Raw genomic sequence first — 19,950 nt, forward strand, 5'->3', positions numbered from 1 at the left:
AAATAATTTTTGGATTATTCAAAAGGAGATCGATTACTTTCATGATTTTCAAATGATATTATTTCACTTGGACGATGAATTAGAATTATTGATCTTCGATAAGGTTTGAAAAATTCTCGAAGCGAACTAGAATTGGTGGAATAGTTTACTGATCGTTAAATCGATTCACGGCGGCAATCAGCACATTCGAAACGGACCCGTTGATTAAACAGATCGCTCACCTAGGTTCATGAACGGCATTGTGAAGTCGACCGCTTGTTCCCGATCGTACGTGATAGTTAGATCAGCGATCGCTAAATCAGCCTTCTGATCGAGCAGTTCTTTCATCATACCATCCCACTCTTTCGTCTGCTTGTTGTAGGAACCGTATCGTCCATCTGGCACCAGACGGAACGTATAATTGAATCCTAGTATTCTCGATATCTCGTAAATCAAATCGATGCTGTAACCCTCGAACTGTGCGTTTCCGGTGAGCTTCTCGCTCGAATCCTTCCTCATGCAGTATGGTGCGCTCTGCGGGTTAATGAGCTGACGTCACAGATCGATTCCATACATGTGTGAACGTGCGTGGGCACGCAGGGCATAGCGCAAGAGGATTTGAATACGAGGATGTGAACAGCCAGGTCGTCGGGTTAACCAATGGAACACGCGATACATATGGGTGTGTGCGCGCGAAATCACACATTAGAGACGGCTACTCTACCTGGCCACGTTTCTACGAATATGAAAATTCAGGAGCTGCGGCTCCTTTCGCGCTCCAACGCTGCTTAATTAACGCAACCGTGATTCGCACTGGGTGCCGGGGAGGTGTGAAATATGCATCTCTACGTGCGCGCGATTTAAAGCGACCGAATATCACGTCGACGAGCTTTTCTTTGAGGGAGAAGGGGAGAGAAACACGCGAGAGTAGAGGACAATACGAGGCTGATGATTTTCTATGACAGTAACATTGTTTTCTAGAGTTCAATTGTTCTAAGGGGAGACTCTGAGGTTTTCTTTTTTACATTTAGAATCGCATATGTCGTCAAGGGGAGTTGCAAAACGCTTATTATGCTAAATGTTCGACGAGGAATTTCATGGAAACTGGCGTTACGGAATGTGCGATCGAGTTTTCGAAAAACGTGAGTGGAAGTTTCTATCGTGGAAAGTTTCGCTAAAATTTCATCGTACCAAAGGTCCTTGGATAAGGACTTGAGAAACACACTTTAAGTTCTATACGAGTTGCGATGGAACTCTAGATAAACTCAAGAATAGGGTGTACACTCATGTATAGGAATATATCGAAATCTTAAATTACAATCAATTTTTTATAATTGAATTTTTATCGTAATCTTATCACTGTTGAATTTTAAACTTTACTTGGGTTCACCCTCAGACGATGGGCCATTGAGATAGCGATCCTTTCTCATTTTCATTTTTCAAATTTTATACCATCACTTTTGAAAATATTTTATTTCGAAATTTGAAAGTGAAAGCTTTGGATAATGATTGACCTATATCTATCAATAAAGGGTTAATAATATTGCCAAGTCATAAAATTTTCATGCTACCTAATAACCCAAGAGGCTGTACAAACTCGGTGAGCTGACTTAGGCCCCTTATTCAAGCAAGCCGAACGAAAATCCGATTAATAACGTCGTAAATACAGTGAACGGTTAAACCTCTAAAGAAGCGGCATTAGATTGTTCAAGTTCTCAGACTCATCTCCTCGAGCACCCTTATCTCGCGACCACGAAACTCGACGCTCTCTGATGCTTCTCCAGCTGAACTTTCGAGCCAGTTAATATGCACGCAAGTGCATTGCATTACTTGTGGCCGCAATTAGCGCAAGAATAAGTAACGCGACGGCGAGTCGACGTGAAAGCTTCAATTAAATAGCGGATACCCCTCCAGGGTTCCCGAGTTTCTCGAGGTCGGTTTTCTTTATTCCCTGAAGAACGGTTGGAGAGATGAAAATAAAAAAAAAAGAAAAAGGGAAAAGCTAACGAGGTGGAGGCGAAGGATGAAGAAGGAAAAGGAAATTTCTCGCTTCCGTACGAACCTCGTTCAGCTCTGCTTCTGTTTCCTTTTCATTTCGGAAAAACAAACAGTCGGGACTTTAACGATACGCCGAACGATTCATGTGGATTCCGTGGAGGAGGAAAGAAAATTTTTGAGATTTTAATGGATGCGACTTGAGACTTGGAATGAGATTTGTAAAGGTTGATTTGGTTAATTCAAACGAATGTACGAAGAATTACATACATCGATTTTATAAAAACATTTAACATAATTTTGATACCAATTCACTCCGAAGGGGTGAAAATAGTTTGGAGTGGAAAATACATATAGTAATTTTTGCAAATTTCTACGATCGAATATAAATGATTTTTAGAAAAATGTATGTATGTAAATTACGGATTAATATAAAAAAATTCAGACACTCACCAATATGGTCGTCACGATGAATGTCTTGTTTTGAAGATTCTCAACGATCTGAGTATACTCCTCTTTGTAGCTTCTCGTAAAATTTATACCTTTCGTGCTGTTCCACGTTCCTATCTTCTTCAAACCCTCCTTGTTATTGAGTTCGATGATATCCAGAATGAAATCCGAGCGAAATCCCTGATGATCGAACTTTATAATTCCTGTCAGACCAGTCATTTCCACCTGGAAACAAAAGGTTGATCGGTTATTATTAATTCTCTAGTGATGAGTGGATTAATCGTGATCCATATTCAAAAATAGTACAAAATTTGAAAAATAAATATCAATTTCACGACTGACTTTTCATTTTTAACAACAACGTTGTTCGAATAAAATGGATAATATTTTGGCACGGAATAGCGATGGGACAAGCAGTAGGAAAATTGGCAAATGCGACCATTACTGGCATAATTACCGGTCGAGCTTTGACGTGAATTTTCGTTGACGAATTACGAGCCGTGCATCGCGTTCGGATATACCCTCGATGTTCTCGGTTACCGCTGGTAATTAGTAAAATTGTAGGCAACGTCGCTCTTCGAACGACTCGTTTCAAGTGTTTTTATATTACGGCAAACATTATTACCGCGTTACGCGTGACATCCGTGTTTGATCGATAATAACACTAACGGGATATCGTTAACGAAGGCAAATATTAAAAAAAATACAACTGTCAGAGCAACGGCTCGTTATCGAACAGGCTGACTTTTTACGTAACCGGATTTCCATTCGTTCATCTCCCCTGTTTACCTCCTTGTTTCTCTATACTTTAATTCTATATTTTACACAGGGCGATTTCAAGAGAAACTTTGCTACTTTTAATTGAAATTTAATTGCCGCTCGAATTTAGAATTTAGAACAGCGAAATTAATAAGGATGACCTGATATTCGTGTTCCTGGGTCTGAGAATTCACGGTCGCAAAACCGCGGGGTATAATTTGTCAAGGGTGCCGACGGGTTCGTTTAACCCACCAGGTAACTTTCCATTGTCCCGAGGAACAATCGGCGAGCATAGGAAGGAGCCGTCCCGTACGTCTGCTATTTCAGCCCAACACCGGGGGAGTTTACGATGTCCTGTACGCATACCTGTACAATTTCAGCGACATGCACGCGATGCCGGTTACGTTGCACATGGCAGCACTCGTGGTGCTCGTTAATAAGCGCGAACCAAGCTGTAGGGACAGTCAGATTAAGCATATCGTTATAATGGCTTATTACGTTGCCCAGACGGCCGATCGATGCTCGTAATTTCACAAAATGAATTCCCCCTCTATCGATCTTCGCGCGATACACATCCTCGATAAACCATCACCCAACGCTGCTACCATGGCCGCAGAGATAGGAGAACCGCAACCGGATGGAAGATATCTATCGATAACGGTCCAGGGGATCATTGTTGCATCGGTTACGCGACGTTTTTGCCATCACGATCCTCGCTTTACACCCATTTGCGCCCAACAGACATCCAATTACCCGGACGTGCAATTAGGCTACTTGTATGCGCCACTACTACCCTGCTTTGCATGCACCACGATCGCCCCATTTTTCCATTTTATTTTCTACAGGCTGAGTCAAAATAGAAGATCGCTATTTTAAAATTAAAATATTTTTCTTTTTGAAACAGATCACTTAATTGTATGTCTTCTCCATTTATAATGATACGAGAAAATTTTGATGAAATTTATAAAAATTTTCTATTTTATTCGTCTCTTGAAATTTCAATAACTACATTGAAACTTTTCTTGTATAACTTACGACACCATAAATCGTACGGATATGGGTACTCACGATTTTCATGTAGTTTATGAGGGAATATCCGTGCGGCCAGGTGTCGGTGGATTCGCAGGACAGCGGTTTAATGTCGATCTGCTGGGACGTGTCTAAATCGTGGAGAGCTTTCGCGAACAGGTGCACAGCGTCGTACATCAGCGAGGTTTCAGTCTGAAAAGTAGAATCGTAACGTTTTAGTTTCGCGTTAAATAGACCCGCACGGTGATCGAGGAATTTGTGTCGAACGAATTGGCGAAGCGGTCACGACCACGTTTCGACGAATCGATTCCGGAGAAATCGTTCGTTTATAAAAGAACGGTATGGCGGAAATTCTCGGCAGTAAAGGGGAATCGTATCGGGCGATTTGATCGAACGATTTTTGCTCTGGTCGAACTCGTTCCCGTCGACCAAAGGAACGAAGGACCCACCCACACTTACACGATTTCATGGCAAATTGACGCCTTCTGTTGGCGAGGAATTTGTATTTCGCGAATATCGCTGCCTCCAGCGTATTTGGGACAACCAATATCCTTACAGGATTTTATAGTACAAAATTCGAGGCTTGTTTATCCCAGAAAATCGTTCGTGCTTTCGACTCGATCGTTTAAACGTGTCGAAATTGCTGTGCAGTAAAATTAACACTGTGATTTTTATGGAATCGTTATTTTACCAATTCTAATTTTCTTTCGACTGCAAATAACATGGCCAATTTTTCATCAAAGTACCATTTGTACGAACTTTGATTAATTACACGAACGTATCCGACGAGATTACTCGTTTGATTATTGGCAGGAAAATTATAGGGTTCGAGGAACGATAAATGGTACGCTGAAATTTTCTACGAATTCGTTCGAAAGGATCTAATTCTAATAAAATGGGATCACCGTGGAATCGTAGCTTGCTTTTTCAGCATCTTCGTTATTTCCATCTTATTAATAGTTTACAGACGGCGAATTTCAAAGTACTCTGATTAATTATGTAGCCTCTCGTAAACGCAGCGAGATTGCTCGACTAAATCTTCTCGCGGGATTAAAAGAGCTAGTTAAAGTGCAAATCTTCTCCAGAGACTCCAGCAGATTCGCTTGAATTTATTTCATTTGACGAGTTTCACTACAATCTGATTTTCAAGTTATTATTCATTTTTGCATTACTTCGTTTGTTTTGCATTTCTTGGTTCGACGTTCAGAAATTTTATAGAAATTGCTTAATTGTTAATTCGAGAATTTATTAAAGGAAATTGTACGAAGATACTGAATAAGCATTTGGATGATTAATTTTAAAGTATCCTGTTTCTTATTTAAAATTTAACATGCGAAAGAGAACAACAAAAGTACTCTTCTAGAGGATTGCAAAATGGAATCATGTAACATGCAATTTTCAATAATATTACACGAAACCTTACCTTAATGCAGGTGAGGTTGTTCTGTTCAAGTGCATGAAACAAACATTAGTTATTATTTAATAAAAATCTGTAATAATAATGAAAATTATAGTGGAAGATATTGAAGAATATTTTCTACTTTAATTTAAAAATGGAAAGCTCCTAAATGTAAATAATTTTGTAACTTTATTTATTTTTCAAAAACGAAAAATACTCTTACTCTATTTTATATCATTAAAAATCTTCAAATTCGCTTTCTCGTGTTTACCGTGTATCCTGTATAAGTTTAATCCGCCTGATACTCTTACCACACAGCCTTTAATTTCGCAATTACGTTAAAATTGCAGAGTACACGTCGTAAATCCATCCACGAAGCAGTTTCTCGTAGAAAACTAGTTGGTAGTTTCACTTATTTCGTTCAAAATAAAAAGAAACCATCACGTTACAGCTGCAGTATGTCACGTTTTAACAAATCGTCGACGATGATGAGAGTTTCATCGTCACGCGATCAGAAATAAATTGTAAAAAATTACTGCTCTACTTAGAAAGCATTGAAGCTCTCTCCATGGTCCGAAGGTTAAATAATTTTTAAAAGAAATGAGTTGAAAATAAAATATTAAAACTAATTGCAAGTAAAATATTACCCCTTAATATAATATTAATTTTTTCTAATCATTGAATTATATTAAATTTGTAATATTGATATTCACCGCGATAATAAATTATCTCAACCCATCACGAAAACAACCCCCGAAATCTACACCCATCCAGTTATTTTCGAATTCGACCCAGCTGAATTTCACCTTCGCGAATAACGCAACTGTCATTTCTAGAAAGTCAACTTTCATTTCGATTTTATCGGGAAAATTCAGAGGGAATTCGTGGTCCCACGTCCCTCTGCTTTCTGTTCCATGGTTCCTCTCTAATAAATTTCCAACGAATACGGTGTCTATCTCGAGGTATGGCTTTCCATCGATTGCGAACTGTTAAAAGGACGATCCTGATCGAAGTACGATGTTCCTCTAGTCGGAAAGGGATCAAATCGTCCTTTCCTCGTTCAGCTTCCGAACTGGTTGCCAAGCAAGACCCGCCCCGCTTCTAGTCGCGTTACAAGATCCTCTTCTCTTTGGAACCGAGCTAAGATCGGTCACGTACCATCATTTACTCACATCCGCTCAATTTTCCAGCATCCATGTGCACGCGTATTTACATACTCGTTGCCGCTCGCCTAGCTGGCGACTCGTATGGAATCGTTAATGCTCGCAGTTCGTTCGCATCGTGAATCTTCTTTTTTCCCTTCTCTATTCGACGACTAACGACTTTCTGTTGCCGTGTAATTGAACCGAGAGACAATAAATGCGATTTCGTATTCGTCGAACCATCCTTTCTGAAGCTTCGTTACGAATTGGAGCAACTTTTTTTTCGGAGGGAACGCACAAATTTCTTCGCCCGACGGATACAGAGGGCTGCTTTCGAGAAATAAATCGGATTAATTGCACGGCGAGAGAATACAAATTTACTGGCATAGTTTCAGCGTGGCTGGTTCTTTGTTAGCTAAAGAGCGCACTGTCCTCTTCAACTTCTTCGGGAGTTCAATGAATAAATCAACTTGGGGTCATGAAACTACTGCGAGCTCGACTTTAAATAATCCTGACTTTTATAAATTAAAACCTCGGTGAATATTTAGATCGAATGATAAGATGATTCGAAACATCCGGTAAAATGGTAAGAGATACTTATTAATATTCTCAAAGATTAATTATGAAATATTCTGACGTATATCTCTTCAGGATTTTCAATGATTTTCGCTCGTCAAAATTTTATCTCCGAAAATCTAAATGACCAGAGGGTTGAGACCGAATTTAACGAAGTCCCGAAGGAAAGCGCATCTTGAAGCGCATCGAGCGTCGCGCGGTTTCCGCAGAGTCGTTTCCTTCGCGTTATGAACGGGTCAGGGATCAAACAAGCGTGCCTTCTTCGGGAAAAGAAATGAATGGAGGTATAGGAAAGGTAGAGAGGCCGAAGGTAAAGAGATATAAAGCTCGGCAACCTTAGAACGCCTTGGGGTGCCTTCCGCCAGGCTGAGCCTCCATTATTTAACCCCTCTTGGTTGATCTGCTTCAATTGTTTGCGTTTTCATAGGTGAGCCTATGATCTTATTTTCCCCGGCTCTCTATCGACCTGAACTCATCCAAAGGGAATCTATTTTCTTCCCAGAGGAATAATTTCTACCTTGATATTCAGAGGGATAATGCAAGGATTCTCTAAAAATTATGCATATGCAACTTGAGTTTGTCTAAGATGTTTCCCAAAAAAGGTATCCAGGAAGTTGGCCCGTAGGTGCGGGGGAGGTCGATGCAATTTAAGCTTTTAAAGGGCTGAAAGCTGGTGTCGGATGCGGCAGATGTTTCTTCCCGGGAGATGGCCGAACGTACAGATTCGCTACTCAACTTTTCCGCGGTTGATGCCCTGCCAGATGTTCGCAACGATATAATTTGCTCACGCTATGCCGCTCCAAGAACTACCAATTAGGAACGTAACTTCAGTTGCTGTGAACTTGTTTGAATTGCGCTGGAACGTTGATACTCGAGGAAAAATCGAGTTGGACAAAAATTTGGTCGACTAAGATGAAGCATAACGAACCGGGGAAATTTCTAACATCAAAGAAGGGTTCAAGATTGCGATAAGGGGTTGGAACCCAGGTTCAAGAAATTAAGTATCGAAAAGATTCTACGTAGAGAAATAAATAATTTAGTTTTGGGTAATGTATTTCATTGATCAAATGAGAAAATTAAAAAAATAATTGATTGAACTAATTAATGTGGACAACTCTTTAATATTCTATTAACAGGCCGTGTTTCGTTGACAGATTTCGATGGAGTTGTAAATACGACAAAATTGAGAGGTTAAATTGATTCGAATTTCTAATAGAAGGGTAGCGTTCGATTGATCGCGAGAATTTCATCAGGGTAACTACCCACGCAATTTGACCTACTTCCCAAGCGTGTTTCTCGTTCCATCACACATAAACCAACCAACGAAATGACATCGTGCCACGTGATACGCGTTATCTCTGTATGCAGATGCGCATCCACTTGCATCCCTATTATGCATTCGTGTTTTTTCCACTTGCTTTCAATTAGAATTGTTGAATATTCGAATATTCTAATGGCTATAGAATATGGATTTCAATTTCAAATAATTTGGATAATTTGGTTCATTTTAATATTCCGAGCATTCGAATTTCAGATATTTTATGTATTTCGTTGCATTCTGAACATCAGAGTATTAAGATATCGAAGGAATTTGGATAATTCGAATATTCGAAGTGTTTGCGAGCGTCAAACTTAACAGAAGGCTCTTCACTATCCATTATCGAAAATTCCAGCATCGACAAGAGCCAGAAATTGTACAACATTTTTCGCCTCTGTAGTATTTGCATTCTTACGAGCTTCGACACCTGTCGGGGAAAATTGAATTTTCCATGGCGCTAGTCAACTTTTGAATAGATAATACCCAATTATTGTGCATTGTTCCAAGTTACTCGGCTCGCAATCCCGCGTGGAACACGAATTGATAGCTCGATCCAAACACCGGTAAGGAGATCGATGCGGCTGTCAGGAGAGGCTTGCGCGAAGAATGTAAAATTAGAATGTTATTAGAGGAGGCAAGATGCTTTTAAACGGCTAGTGTGTTCCGTTTGAACAATGTTCGCAATTTGCATGCATACAGGCCGACCTGATGTGTTCGAGCGAGCTCGTTCAACGAGAAAATTACATCGACACCGCAAGACTGTAACTGTTAAAATCCTTCGTTGTGCTAATTAAGTTCGCACGCGTGCACGGTGAAACGAGCGAATTTCACCGTATAACGTGACTTCGTTCCACGAACACGCCCGCGAAAACAAACAATCGTTTCCCAGCTGTTCGCCGAGCGGAATTTAATCGTTTCACCAGCAACGAGCGGGAACGCGTTGCCGCGTTTATTCCTCGAGAACTGTCAGCAAGTGTTATCGTCTTTTCTGTATTAGATCTCCTCGTAAGTAATGTAGTTTTCTCATTCGTAAGTGAAAAAACTTTATACTTCTTTATCTTATTATTTCATTATATCTGATACGAGTATTTCTAATTAGATGAAACTAATTAGGAAATTCAAGTGTCACACATTATCAGACTCTCAACATAGAATAATTTTCTATTAATAGAGAATAAAATAACCATTTTCCTGAATTAGTTTTTCATATTTCTTTGAATCGCACTACTTTTCTCATACTTGCATAATAATAGCAGCAGGAAATACCTATTAATTAGAGGCCATTCAATGCCTCTAATTAATGCTAATAGAGTCAAATTTAGATTCTAATGCTGTTGATAAAACGTAACCGGATCATTCCTTGACAATTATTCCATAATTTAATTGATTGCGTTACTGATTCAATTAATTTCTATCACACTGGAGCTAATAGTCAAGTTTATGAATAATAATAATTTAGTTCAGGATAAGCGTTTCATTAGCAATCGGTTCGTCAAAGAACAGTATAATTGATGGCTATAAAGTTGGAAAATAATTAATTTACCTCAACACATGCTTTGGCAAGAAAATATCTTGCAATTAACTTAAGTAATTTTTGTATCCATTTTAATGAACCTTTGTATTTATAACAAAAAGGGCTATTCCCTTTCTAACAGTAAATAAATAAATAAATTATTTTACTTTGAAAAAGAAAATATATGGAAATTTTATTTAAACACCCTGTTGGTTATTAATAGTAAGGCGACCCAATTAGTAACATATTAGATGATATATATTTTGTCGTACCTTGTTGGAGCTTTGTCCCATATCGAGCTCCCGGTTATAACGTTTCTCGCCGTAGATCCAATCTTGCACGACCTTTTGAATTTCCGGCTTCTCCGGGTCCACTAATCGAAAGGCAGTGATATTGGTCCCGCCGTGCTTGAATTCCTCCAAATCGACGCTGTGCAGGTCCTGCAAGGAGGAATTTGGTTCACTTTATGAATTCCTCGAACCGATAGCCGAGCTTTTTGTATGCCGCCAAGCCACCAGAGAATTTTATTGCGTGCACGCCAGAAATGTTTAATATCGGCTTCGGCAACGTTTACCCATAGTGAGATTTATAGAATCGTTCCACCCGGGGAGCCGGAAAAAATTGTCACATTTCCAATACCCCGAATTATCGACGTCGACAATCGAAGACGAGTGAATATAACAGGATCCACGTTCAATGATACTCTTCGATATTGCAACGCGAGAAATGACATTGTACAATCTGTCGATCCATCGAAAGTGATACATAAAATAAATTGATAAATAAAACGCGAGTTTGTGAAATTTTATTCCCTTTCACGATTTTATTTAAAATGTTTATTCAATTGAAAATTCATTCGTTCAAAATTATTAGTGATCGTGCAAATTAATCGAGTCGAATATCAATAACGGAATACTTTTAAAATAACTCATGTTTGAATGGATACTCGAGCTGGTTAAAAAATTAATTCACACGGACAGATATTAGTCGTCTGGTCACGGTGCGGCTATCAGCAGAAATAGAGATATCTTGGGAATAGAATGGAGCAGCTTCTCTAGCATGCTATCTACATCATGGTGGCAGCCGGCGTGATTTAAAGTCAACCAGCCTCAAAGCGCAACTCCGTCCACCTTTTCGAATGCTCAAGCAGCCCGTCGCGGCCATTTATTATCCCTTTGTCCCTGCGTTCTGGCCAAGATAGATAAGTTTACCGGTTTCGATCTACCGTCCCCGCGACTTGTCCGATTCACGAGCACCGCGATACAACACCAGGCCGGATCGATCGAATACCTGGTGATCGATCATCGCCTCGCCTCAGGATGTTCGTTCATCCTTTACCCTTACACGATATTCCTTTCGCGCGACCTTCTTTCAGCAATATTCGATAAAATTCTGCGAATTTGAATAATTTTTCACCGACCTCCCAGAGACACGGGAAAGCTTCTCGTATGGGAGGATGATTTGTTAAAAGGAAAATCATTTCTACTATTTTTTCTTTAATTTAAAGTGCGATAATTTTCAAATTCAAGTCTTTACAAGTGCTTCGTACGATATATCAAAGGGTTACTCTTGACCAAACGTCAAGCATCGACGAATTAGCTTTCGCTAAATTAACCTCGCTTCATGGAACACTGATTCAGAGACGCGAAATTATGGCAGCACATGGACACGCTCGTATTTCGGGGCCACAAATTTCGACGTGTCCTAGGATCCTGCGACGCCGACGTATTATCGTATCCTGCTGGTCATTACGGTTATTATGCTCGCTATGGTTATGATGATTGTTATCGTCGTTATAGCCACCGTTGCCATTAAGCTTCTTATTACCAGCGTTTAGTAGGCGTAACGTTATGCTACGAGCTACGGCTTCTTATAACCACTCGAGTTTATTTACCCGTTTACGATGTTTCCTTCCCTTTTATCCTTTTTTCCGAAGTTTCAAGAGTTCATTAGGTCGAATACTTGGCTATATCATTAGTATCTCAAATGACATTTGCATTAAGTGTCGTCTGAAGACCTGACGACTAATATCTTTAACCCCTGGACGGCAAACCGCCGAGAAAATCCCAATTTTAATTTAATTTTGTATTTTATATTCTTTTCATTTTATAAATTTTACACTATTCAAGTGTAAATTGAAAGTGTTGGAATTAAATTGAAATGTAAAAGACTGCTTAAAATTCACCCTTTCTATTATTTTGAGAGCTAAAAAACTATCATTTTCTCTACGAAAAATTGTATTCTTTCTCAATTTATGTTTCCAAAATACATCTAACAATCTCAAACGTCAGACACCAAACTAGTACAAGCTGCACAAGTTAGATAAACCAAAGGGAACATCCCTTTTGGGAGAACTTCTACTCGTATGAAAAGTACCAGGCAGATATGACTACGGAGTCAAGCACAGATCAATAGCTATCATTTTCCGAGATTTACGTTCTTCTACGAGCTCCACATACGTAATTCTCACTTGTTTCACCGCGACAAAACATCCTCAGAGGTCGAATAAAAATATGAGACACGCGCTTTGAATGCAGAAATAAACGAAGGAATCTCTGACGTCTGAAGAAAGATTCAGCAAACGACATTTTTCCTGCGCTCTATAATAAGATTTCGTTATTTGAATTCTCAAAAATAGCACGCCCTTGTCTTGAACAGAAAATATTGAAAGACTTTTGAAGCGTGTTGAATGAGTGCCAACAAAACATTCGACGTAATTCGTTCGTTCGAATCGACGTTCAAGCTTGATCCTCATCGAAACGTGTTCCCGAAAATATTGCGTTGGCAGCCGGGGAAAAATTGCTTTAATAAATTCTGTAAATGGCGAACTGGACGTTGTTTTTTCCCGCTCGAGAATCCTCTGGTCGAATTAACTGCCGCGTAAATCTTCGCGCGAAATTTTTATCTGAACGTCGAGGCTGAATGCGCTAAAATTCAGTGACCATAGAAATGATAATAACTTCGTTATTGATCAGAACAAAGTTGTTCTATATTAACATTTTAAGTACGTTGTCTAAGACGTCAAAGTCTAATAAATCTATTTAAAGTTAATTGTAAAATTAATGAATGTTTTCTTCATTTTAATTGATCTTTTTGTATCATTTTTCTTGATCGATCAGCCCCTGACTGGACAATTAAATTCTTAACAAATAGAATTCCATTAATTCCGTTTGTCATTAAGCGAACGTCAGCAAACTTTTCTGATCGCCTTCTTAATGAGATCAACTTGATGGATGAAGCGGGATTCCCTGGTTGGATAGCCGGATAAACGATATAAATGAAAATAAATAGCTTTCAAACACGTCGTCCACACGGTGTAGACAATATTCCATTCGGACTCTGTTTAAATGGCGTTGGAATTACACGACATTCGTCATAATTAATTCCTTATCCCGTTTATTCTTCAAATACGTGGAATATCCTCTTCTTAATATCATGCAGATTCTTTATAAGCTTTGAATCACCTGCCAAGTTCATTCTTTAGAAGAATATAATATATTATCGTGGCAATTATCTTCAAGATTGGTCGAATTTTATTCAAACGATTTAACGCGTTCCACTTCATTACTCTATTGACCATTGAAATGCTATTAAATAATGGAGTTGTAATTTTGATTTATATCAGAAGTCCAAATTACAGAAGCTTTAACAATTACAGGCTGTATACGGTTTACAGATTTGAGTTACGATTGACCTAGTCACGTTGATGGAAAATTAGAACCCTAATTATAATACTAATGATGCAAATTACTAATTTTCAAATTCAAGTACCCAGTTTGCTATTTTGCATAATATTACTGTTCTGGGGTGGATTGGGACTTAAATTTTTACCGGGAGATTAATGATATGACTGGCCCTAATTTTAATTAATTAAGCCCCGAATTACTATCAGCCTACCAAAAATGTTCCCAAACTTCCGAAGACTAAATTCAAAGTTGTATCATTTATGACTTATGAATGGAACAGTGTACTATGATTGCCTAAGCTGGATCCGTTTCATTGAGATTGTAAGATAAACATCGCAATCATGTTGAAACCGGAGATTAAAAATAAGTGACCAGCAGGATTGTTGCTAAAACGACAAATATTTAACCCTGTCCAAGAGCAAACTAGCCCCAGGGCACAAATGACTAGGAAGAACGCACATCTACGATCCAATGTCTGAACAAATACCGCGTCTAATTTACATTTTAATGGATCTAAATTGAAATCTGGTAAACGCAGCCGAGATAAATCGCGTCAGGGTTACACGAGCTATTTACCTTTTATCACTTATTGCCGACTGGCGAGCCATGTTCCGCTGTGTAAATTGTAAATTGCTAATTTCCTTTGAGATTGCTTTGAGGATTTACCTTGAAAAGATAAGCGTTTCATGCAGGAGCTTTTCTACATGATTTACCGTGTAATTGTCCGAGTTTCTATAGTTTAGTCTTGGAGCATAGTTTGAAATTACAATGTACCGATTCCAATTATCCCAAAAGGATAACCGTGAAAAATATACCGAAAGATTCACTTGCCTTTCTAAATTTCTCTTTCATGGCACAACCACCATACTTCTTAAAATTAACGGCGACCAAGCGGAATGAAACGAGGCGAGATATTTACGCGACGTTAATTGCAATTAAAGCCATAAAACCGGCGACATCTCGGGTAAACACAACTTTCCAATTCCTTCGGCTCTGCAACTCTGCTTGCAACTTATGTACATCACGATTACCTAGCCGGGTCAACGATGCTCCGAAGGAGCCGGCTAAACCGTGGACAACGATAAATTGCTAATTATCCTGAGACAGCTTCTCCCGTGAACTACCGGGAAAGTATAGAAAATCTCTTCTCTCCGGACGTTTTTCACGGGGGATTAAATAAAAGTAAGCGAGATGTTTCTCACTGACTTGGAAAATACCCGGTAAATTCTAGATGAAACTATGTCACTTTTAATATTTATCGTATTTTCATAATTATTCTCAGATTACGTGAGAGTACTTATTAATTTTACAGAACTCGAAAAGTAAGATCTGAAATAAATATAAACTACTTAACTTTATCCCTTGTAATTGAATCTTTGAAACTCGAATATCGATGTTTCATTTATCAATTATTAGCGATTGTCTGTCTTTTCGATCTCTAATACTATTAAATATATTATTATTATTTCCGCCGTAATTTTATCCAAGATGATCCAAAATATTTTCTTGAAATATTCAAGTAACAACTCAATCACAACCCCCATTAAAAATAAAAAAAGTAACAACCCCATCTCATAAATCGTTGTAGTATTTCACAAGCTCAATCAAAAACAAAGGAAAAAGTAATCAACATTCTATACAAAGAAGAAAGTGAACAATCTCTCGGACCCATCAGAATAATTCTACACTTACAAATAACCTGCTATGCTCCTCCGTTCGCCTCAAAGCAAGAGCAACATTATTTGTTGGATAGATCTGATAAATCTTGAGACTTGAAAAATAGCATAACCAGAGGCGAACAAATTTTCCAATTACACCGATCCAAGAGCAGTAGAACGAACTGCTCAGACCGATTAGCCAAGAATAATTTTCGTAGAACCATCTCGACTCAGCTAGGTTTTATCCCTCATTTTTGATCGCTGCACAAATCATTTCCCACCATCCAACGTTCACCGAATAATTGCAAGGCAGTCCATGAACGAGGGAGCTACAAATTGCTGCCGTATTACGAGTAATTTATAATTACAAGCCAGAGAACAATCTGCGCCACCGTTTTTCCCCCGCGCAACCTATGATTTCCCGCTCGACTAAGTGCGACCACGACGCCGCGGAAGAGGAAATCGTCGCTGAAACTCCTGCTCCACGTCGCAGCTGAAGCATGCGAATGCTCGATTTCGATCGTCGAGCGTATTTCAGGCCGAGTTTATTCGATTTAATGGAGGTTAATGCCGCTCGATAACCGGACGGTTAAGGGAAGATGGGATACAATTAGATAAGCGAGCCAGCTCGTTCCTGTCGATTAATCACCGTAATAGCCGCGTTCACGACACCGATATCGACGATGTTTTTACGATTTTCGCGTAACTGGCAGAACGATTAAAATCGGGAAACGCTGACGCTTGAACACGTCCATGTTTGAAATTAATGACTTCATTATGGTTTGATGATACCGGATAGTTGATCTTCATTTGATCGTCCTTCACCTTTTTAAAATTTATAACAGCATAATATTAGGAAATAGAATGATATTCATTTTACGAAAATAAAAGCACGAATCTCTTATCTCTTCGCGCCTAGTTTCCCTGATGCAAAATAAGGAAACACGATACGTCGATTCGATGCATCCATCTTTGGAGAACTTTATTCCTTGGCTCTATGCGCGCCGCGAGGAGAAAAGTTGAGAAAGAAAGAATACCGGAGAGACGATCGGGGATATTACAACGATCGCGCCTCCAGCCATTCTGGGACAACACGTACGACGATTTCACCCCTTTCAACCCGCCACCTAGCCGTTCCTTTCTCTAGATTCGAATCACTGAAATCCGTGCAGACTGCTCGAAGCTCCGGGATATTCTCTTTACGCGAACAACTACAAAGGGTACCGGTCTCTTACGTACATTAATGCAGAAACGTGATCGAGGAAATCGACGAGGAAACGAGACACTCCGTTTCCAGTAAATACACTCCCCTATCTTCGATGCCTCCGCGTTTTAGCTTCTAACTGCACCGTTAAGAGATACACCTAACTCTCCATTTGCAAGGTTCAGAATGGACCTTTAGGTAATTGAAACGGATCTTAGCTGACCCAAAGTATAATTTAGATCCCAAGTTCAATTTCGTATTGCTTTTCATTCTCAATTTTGTTAATTTAATTTAATACAGAAAAGCTCACATATGTGGAGCATAAATTGTTAAGCAAAAAGAGGTTAAAATTGAAAAGCAAATCATTTAAAAATTAAACTACTATGGTAATCACTGCAATGTGCCTTTTTCGTTTTAACTCATTTGCAATGAATTTGCAATAAATTCGACAAAAATGAAAATGAACATTAACCAAGAAAAATGGTATCCGATAAGCGATGAACGATCCATCGGTAAAAGTTGACGCGATTCATACACAATCATTGATTGCATCTGTATTTAATTAAAGGACTCACCAGAGAGGTGATAAGGTAACTGTGATAGTCGCTCATCATCCCTATTTGCTGCGCCTGCTTCAACACGTCGTAAATCCTCTCGGTGGAGCAATCCAGTACAATGTGCGACTCGGCCGAGTTCTTTATCTGCTTCAGCAACGGCCTGAAACAGAGAAGGCAAGACATGTATTCGTGTTCGCGATATACTCGTTTCCCGCGAGTATTCCGCGAGTAGCAGACGTTCTAGCTGATTTCTGGCATTAAAAGGTCTCGACGAAAGGGTTTCCCTGCGAATGATTTAAGAGCCACTTTTAACTTCTCGAAAATGAACACATCGAGGTCGTTACAAGCGTCATTAAAAGTCTTGTCAGTGATTCAATTTCTAATTAAATAAGCAATCAATTTTCAACGGAATGAAAATTCCTATTTCGTCAGAGGAACAAACAAGAATGGATAGAAATAGAAAAATCAGACCAAACAGCTGATTACTACAGGTCTAACGTTTCCGCAAGGCTGTTCGCGCGCGTTTATTCGCGGCACTCCCACGGGAGACGCGGAATAACTTCCGATTCCGGACCTACACTCAGCTACCCTGTATTTCTGATCAAAATTTCATATCGCAACCAGCTTCTTGCTCGCTTCCCTTCATCCAACATGCACGATAATGCGAATCACCTTATACGCCCGCTGGAACCTGGACTCCCGCTCATCGCGGGAATTTTTCATGTCGACTTGCATAATTTAGCGGAAAGTCTCTTTTATGCCGGTCGTTCCAGCTGCCTCGCTTCTTAGGGGAGTCGCGACCATCGCGTTCACTAGCTTCCGTCGAATTCTCTTCGACATGGAACAATGAAACGAACAAATAGGACAGAAACACGTTCGACATCAGCCGTCTGTTATGGCGTGAAAAATGTTCTACGAAGAGTTACTTTATGATTTGTAAAATTTCTTTACCTGTATTGAAAATTCCTGCACTCTCGAATGTGAAGTGCGTTATCTAAGCTTTAGATTTATTATTCTGAAATTTTGGAATTTCAAACTTGGAGAAATTTTTCTTTTTTTAATTGAATATGCACATAAATGCCTAGGTAATAAATTGCAAGGTGATAGTCTTTAGAATGTCCCCTCGGTGCAATTAATACCACCGCAAAACCACGAGAAATACTTTTCACCCTTCGAACGCCACAGTTCGTCTAACCACAGCACCCTAAATCCCGTCACCCAAACACGGCTCGTTACATCGTAAATCTAGCCTTTACAGATGCACCAGCATTGTGTTTCTGCAATCACAGCCGTCGAAACCACACAGTGGACTAGCAAAGCGCGTTTAACACACAATAGCGATCGTCTCTGTCTGGCGACGTGTTTCTTGCGGCGATAACGAGCCGTTGAACAATCCGAGAGTCTCGTGTCTGCGAGTCTCGGCCGACTGTTACAGGAATTTCGTGGTTCGGCACGTTTGGGTTAGCCTCTTATTTCAGCAGGCTCGAAGCTATGACACGCTCGCTATTCGTTCCAAGGTATTCTCTTTGAACAAGTAACACCCAGTCGGTAGTTACAACGTTGGAGGGTTGCGTTTCTTTAAAAATGTACGTCCACTTTGCGACAGGGTTCTCGTTTAAGTAATATCTACCACGGGTGTGCGCGAATGTCCGGTCTAAAAGCTGTATCGTTCTTCCTTTATTCAACATCGGTTTTCGCGTAGGAAAATATCGAAGGTTGAAGACGAACTTCGCGGCGCTTTTACGCGGAAATCTAGCTGATAAACAGCCAGCGAGACTAAACAGCACGCAACGAAATCATTCGGCTTTACGGCACCCTCGTAAACCTGCATTCCCTAGGAACGTGATTCGAGGATTCCCGAGGGCAATCGAAGCTTTTCCTCGCGCCTGCCAACTTTCACGAACTCGTCGGACACGGTGTGGGTAATCCACCATCGTAAGCCCGGACGGTCGAGCTTATTTCCGGGCTCGATACCCGGGAACAAGAAGCATATAAAGTTTTGCATCGCGAATGATAAGGAATCGATACGAGTTCGCGAAAGAACGAACCAGTTTCCATGCTTGCACCTGCTCCAGCACCGCAGGTTCTCTCATCTTCCCTTTCATTTTTCCTCTCGTACCGATCTAGATTTCGTCCTCTCGTTTAACTTAATACCATCATCGGGGATCTCTATTCTCAACAGGCTCGAACGTAAGCCGAGCAACGTCTCTTATTTCTTTTCCATCTCATCCCTGTCCTACCTTCTATCTCCATGGTTCTTCCTTACGCCACTTTACCCGCCTCGTCACCGTTCTAGATGCCTCTTTAAGATAGTCGTCCTCACGGGAGGATCGGCTACGACCGGAATACACTGTCACGGAATCAACGACGACAAGATCGATTCCCGGGAATTTTTTAATCCTGCCCACCGTGATCGACGCGAGCGTCAAGTCCGGATGAGTTATCCGTTCGCGATACGAAGCGGATAAAAGATGGATGAGTGTCCGAGCAATGGTTACATGGGTAATCAACGCGTCCGTTACAATGTGAGTAATGAGATCCTCGCTACCTCTCTATTAAGATTGATGATCGCCCACGGGAAAATAATAGCGGCCACTGGTGGATACGTTTTCATACACGTATCACGCGATGCGTGTACATTTGCTTGTCAACGAGAGGAGAATGATCCAATTTGTCCACCGCATG

The 19,950-nt window shown here is 40.0% G+C and overlaps 1 protein-coding gene across 11 annotated transcripts in view; it reads right to left on the reverse strand.

Moving 5' to 3' along the window:
* KaiR1D (Kainate-type ionotropic glutamate receptor subunit 1D) overlaps positions 1-19,950 on the reverse strand; it is a 168,464-nt gene that overhangs the window by 12,656 nt on the left and 135,858 nt on the right. For 8 of the 11 annotated variants that reach the window (XM_034317627.2, XM_034317631.2, XM_034317626.2 and 5 more), the window contains 6 exons: positions 17,284-17,425; positions 10,433-10,600; positions 5,636-5,656; positions 4,252-4,404; positions 2,428-2,649; positions 222-513 (listed from right to left, as the gene is read on the reverse strand). In XM_034317627.2, coding sequence (XP_034173518.1) covers positions 222-513; positions 2,428-2,649; positions 4,252-4,404; positions 5,636-5,656; positions 10,433-10,600; positions 17,284-17,425 — 998 coding nt within the window. The remainder of the gene's footprint in view (positions 1-221; positions 514-2,427; positions 2,650-4,251; positions 4,405-5,635; positions 5,657-10,432; positions 10,601-17,283; positions 17,426-19,950) is intronic. The other 3 variants (XM_076692912.1, XM_034317629.2, XM_076692911.1) reach the window with 1 other exon arrangement.

This window comes from Osmia lignaria, chromosome 16 (assembly GCF_051020975.1).
Source record: "Osmia lignaria lignaria isolate PbOS001 chromosome 16, iyOsmLign1, whole genome shotgun sequence".
In the NCBI taxonomy this organism is placed as follows: domain Eukaryota; kingdom Metazoa; phylum Arthropoda; class Insecta; order Hymenoptera; family Megachilidae; genus Osmia; species Osmia lignaria.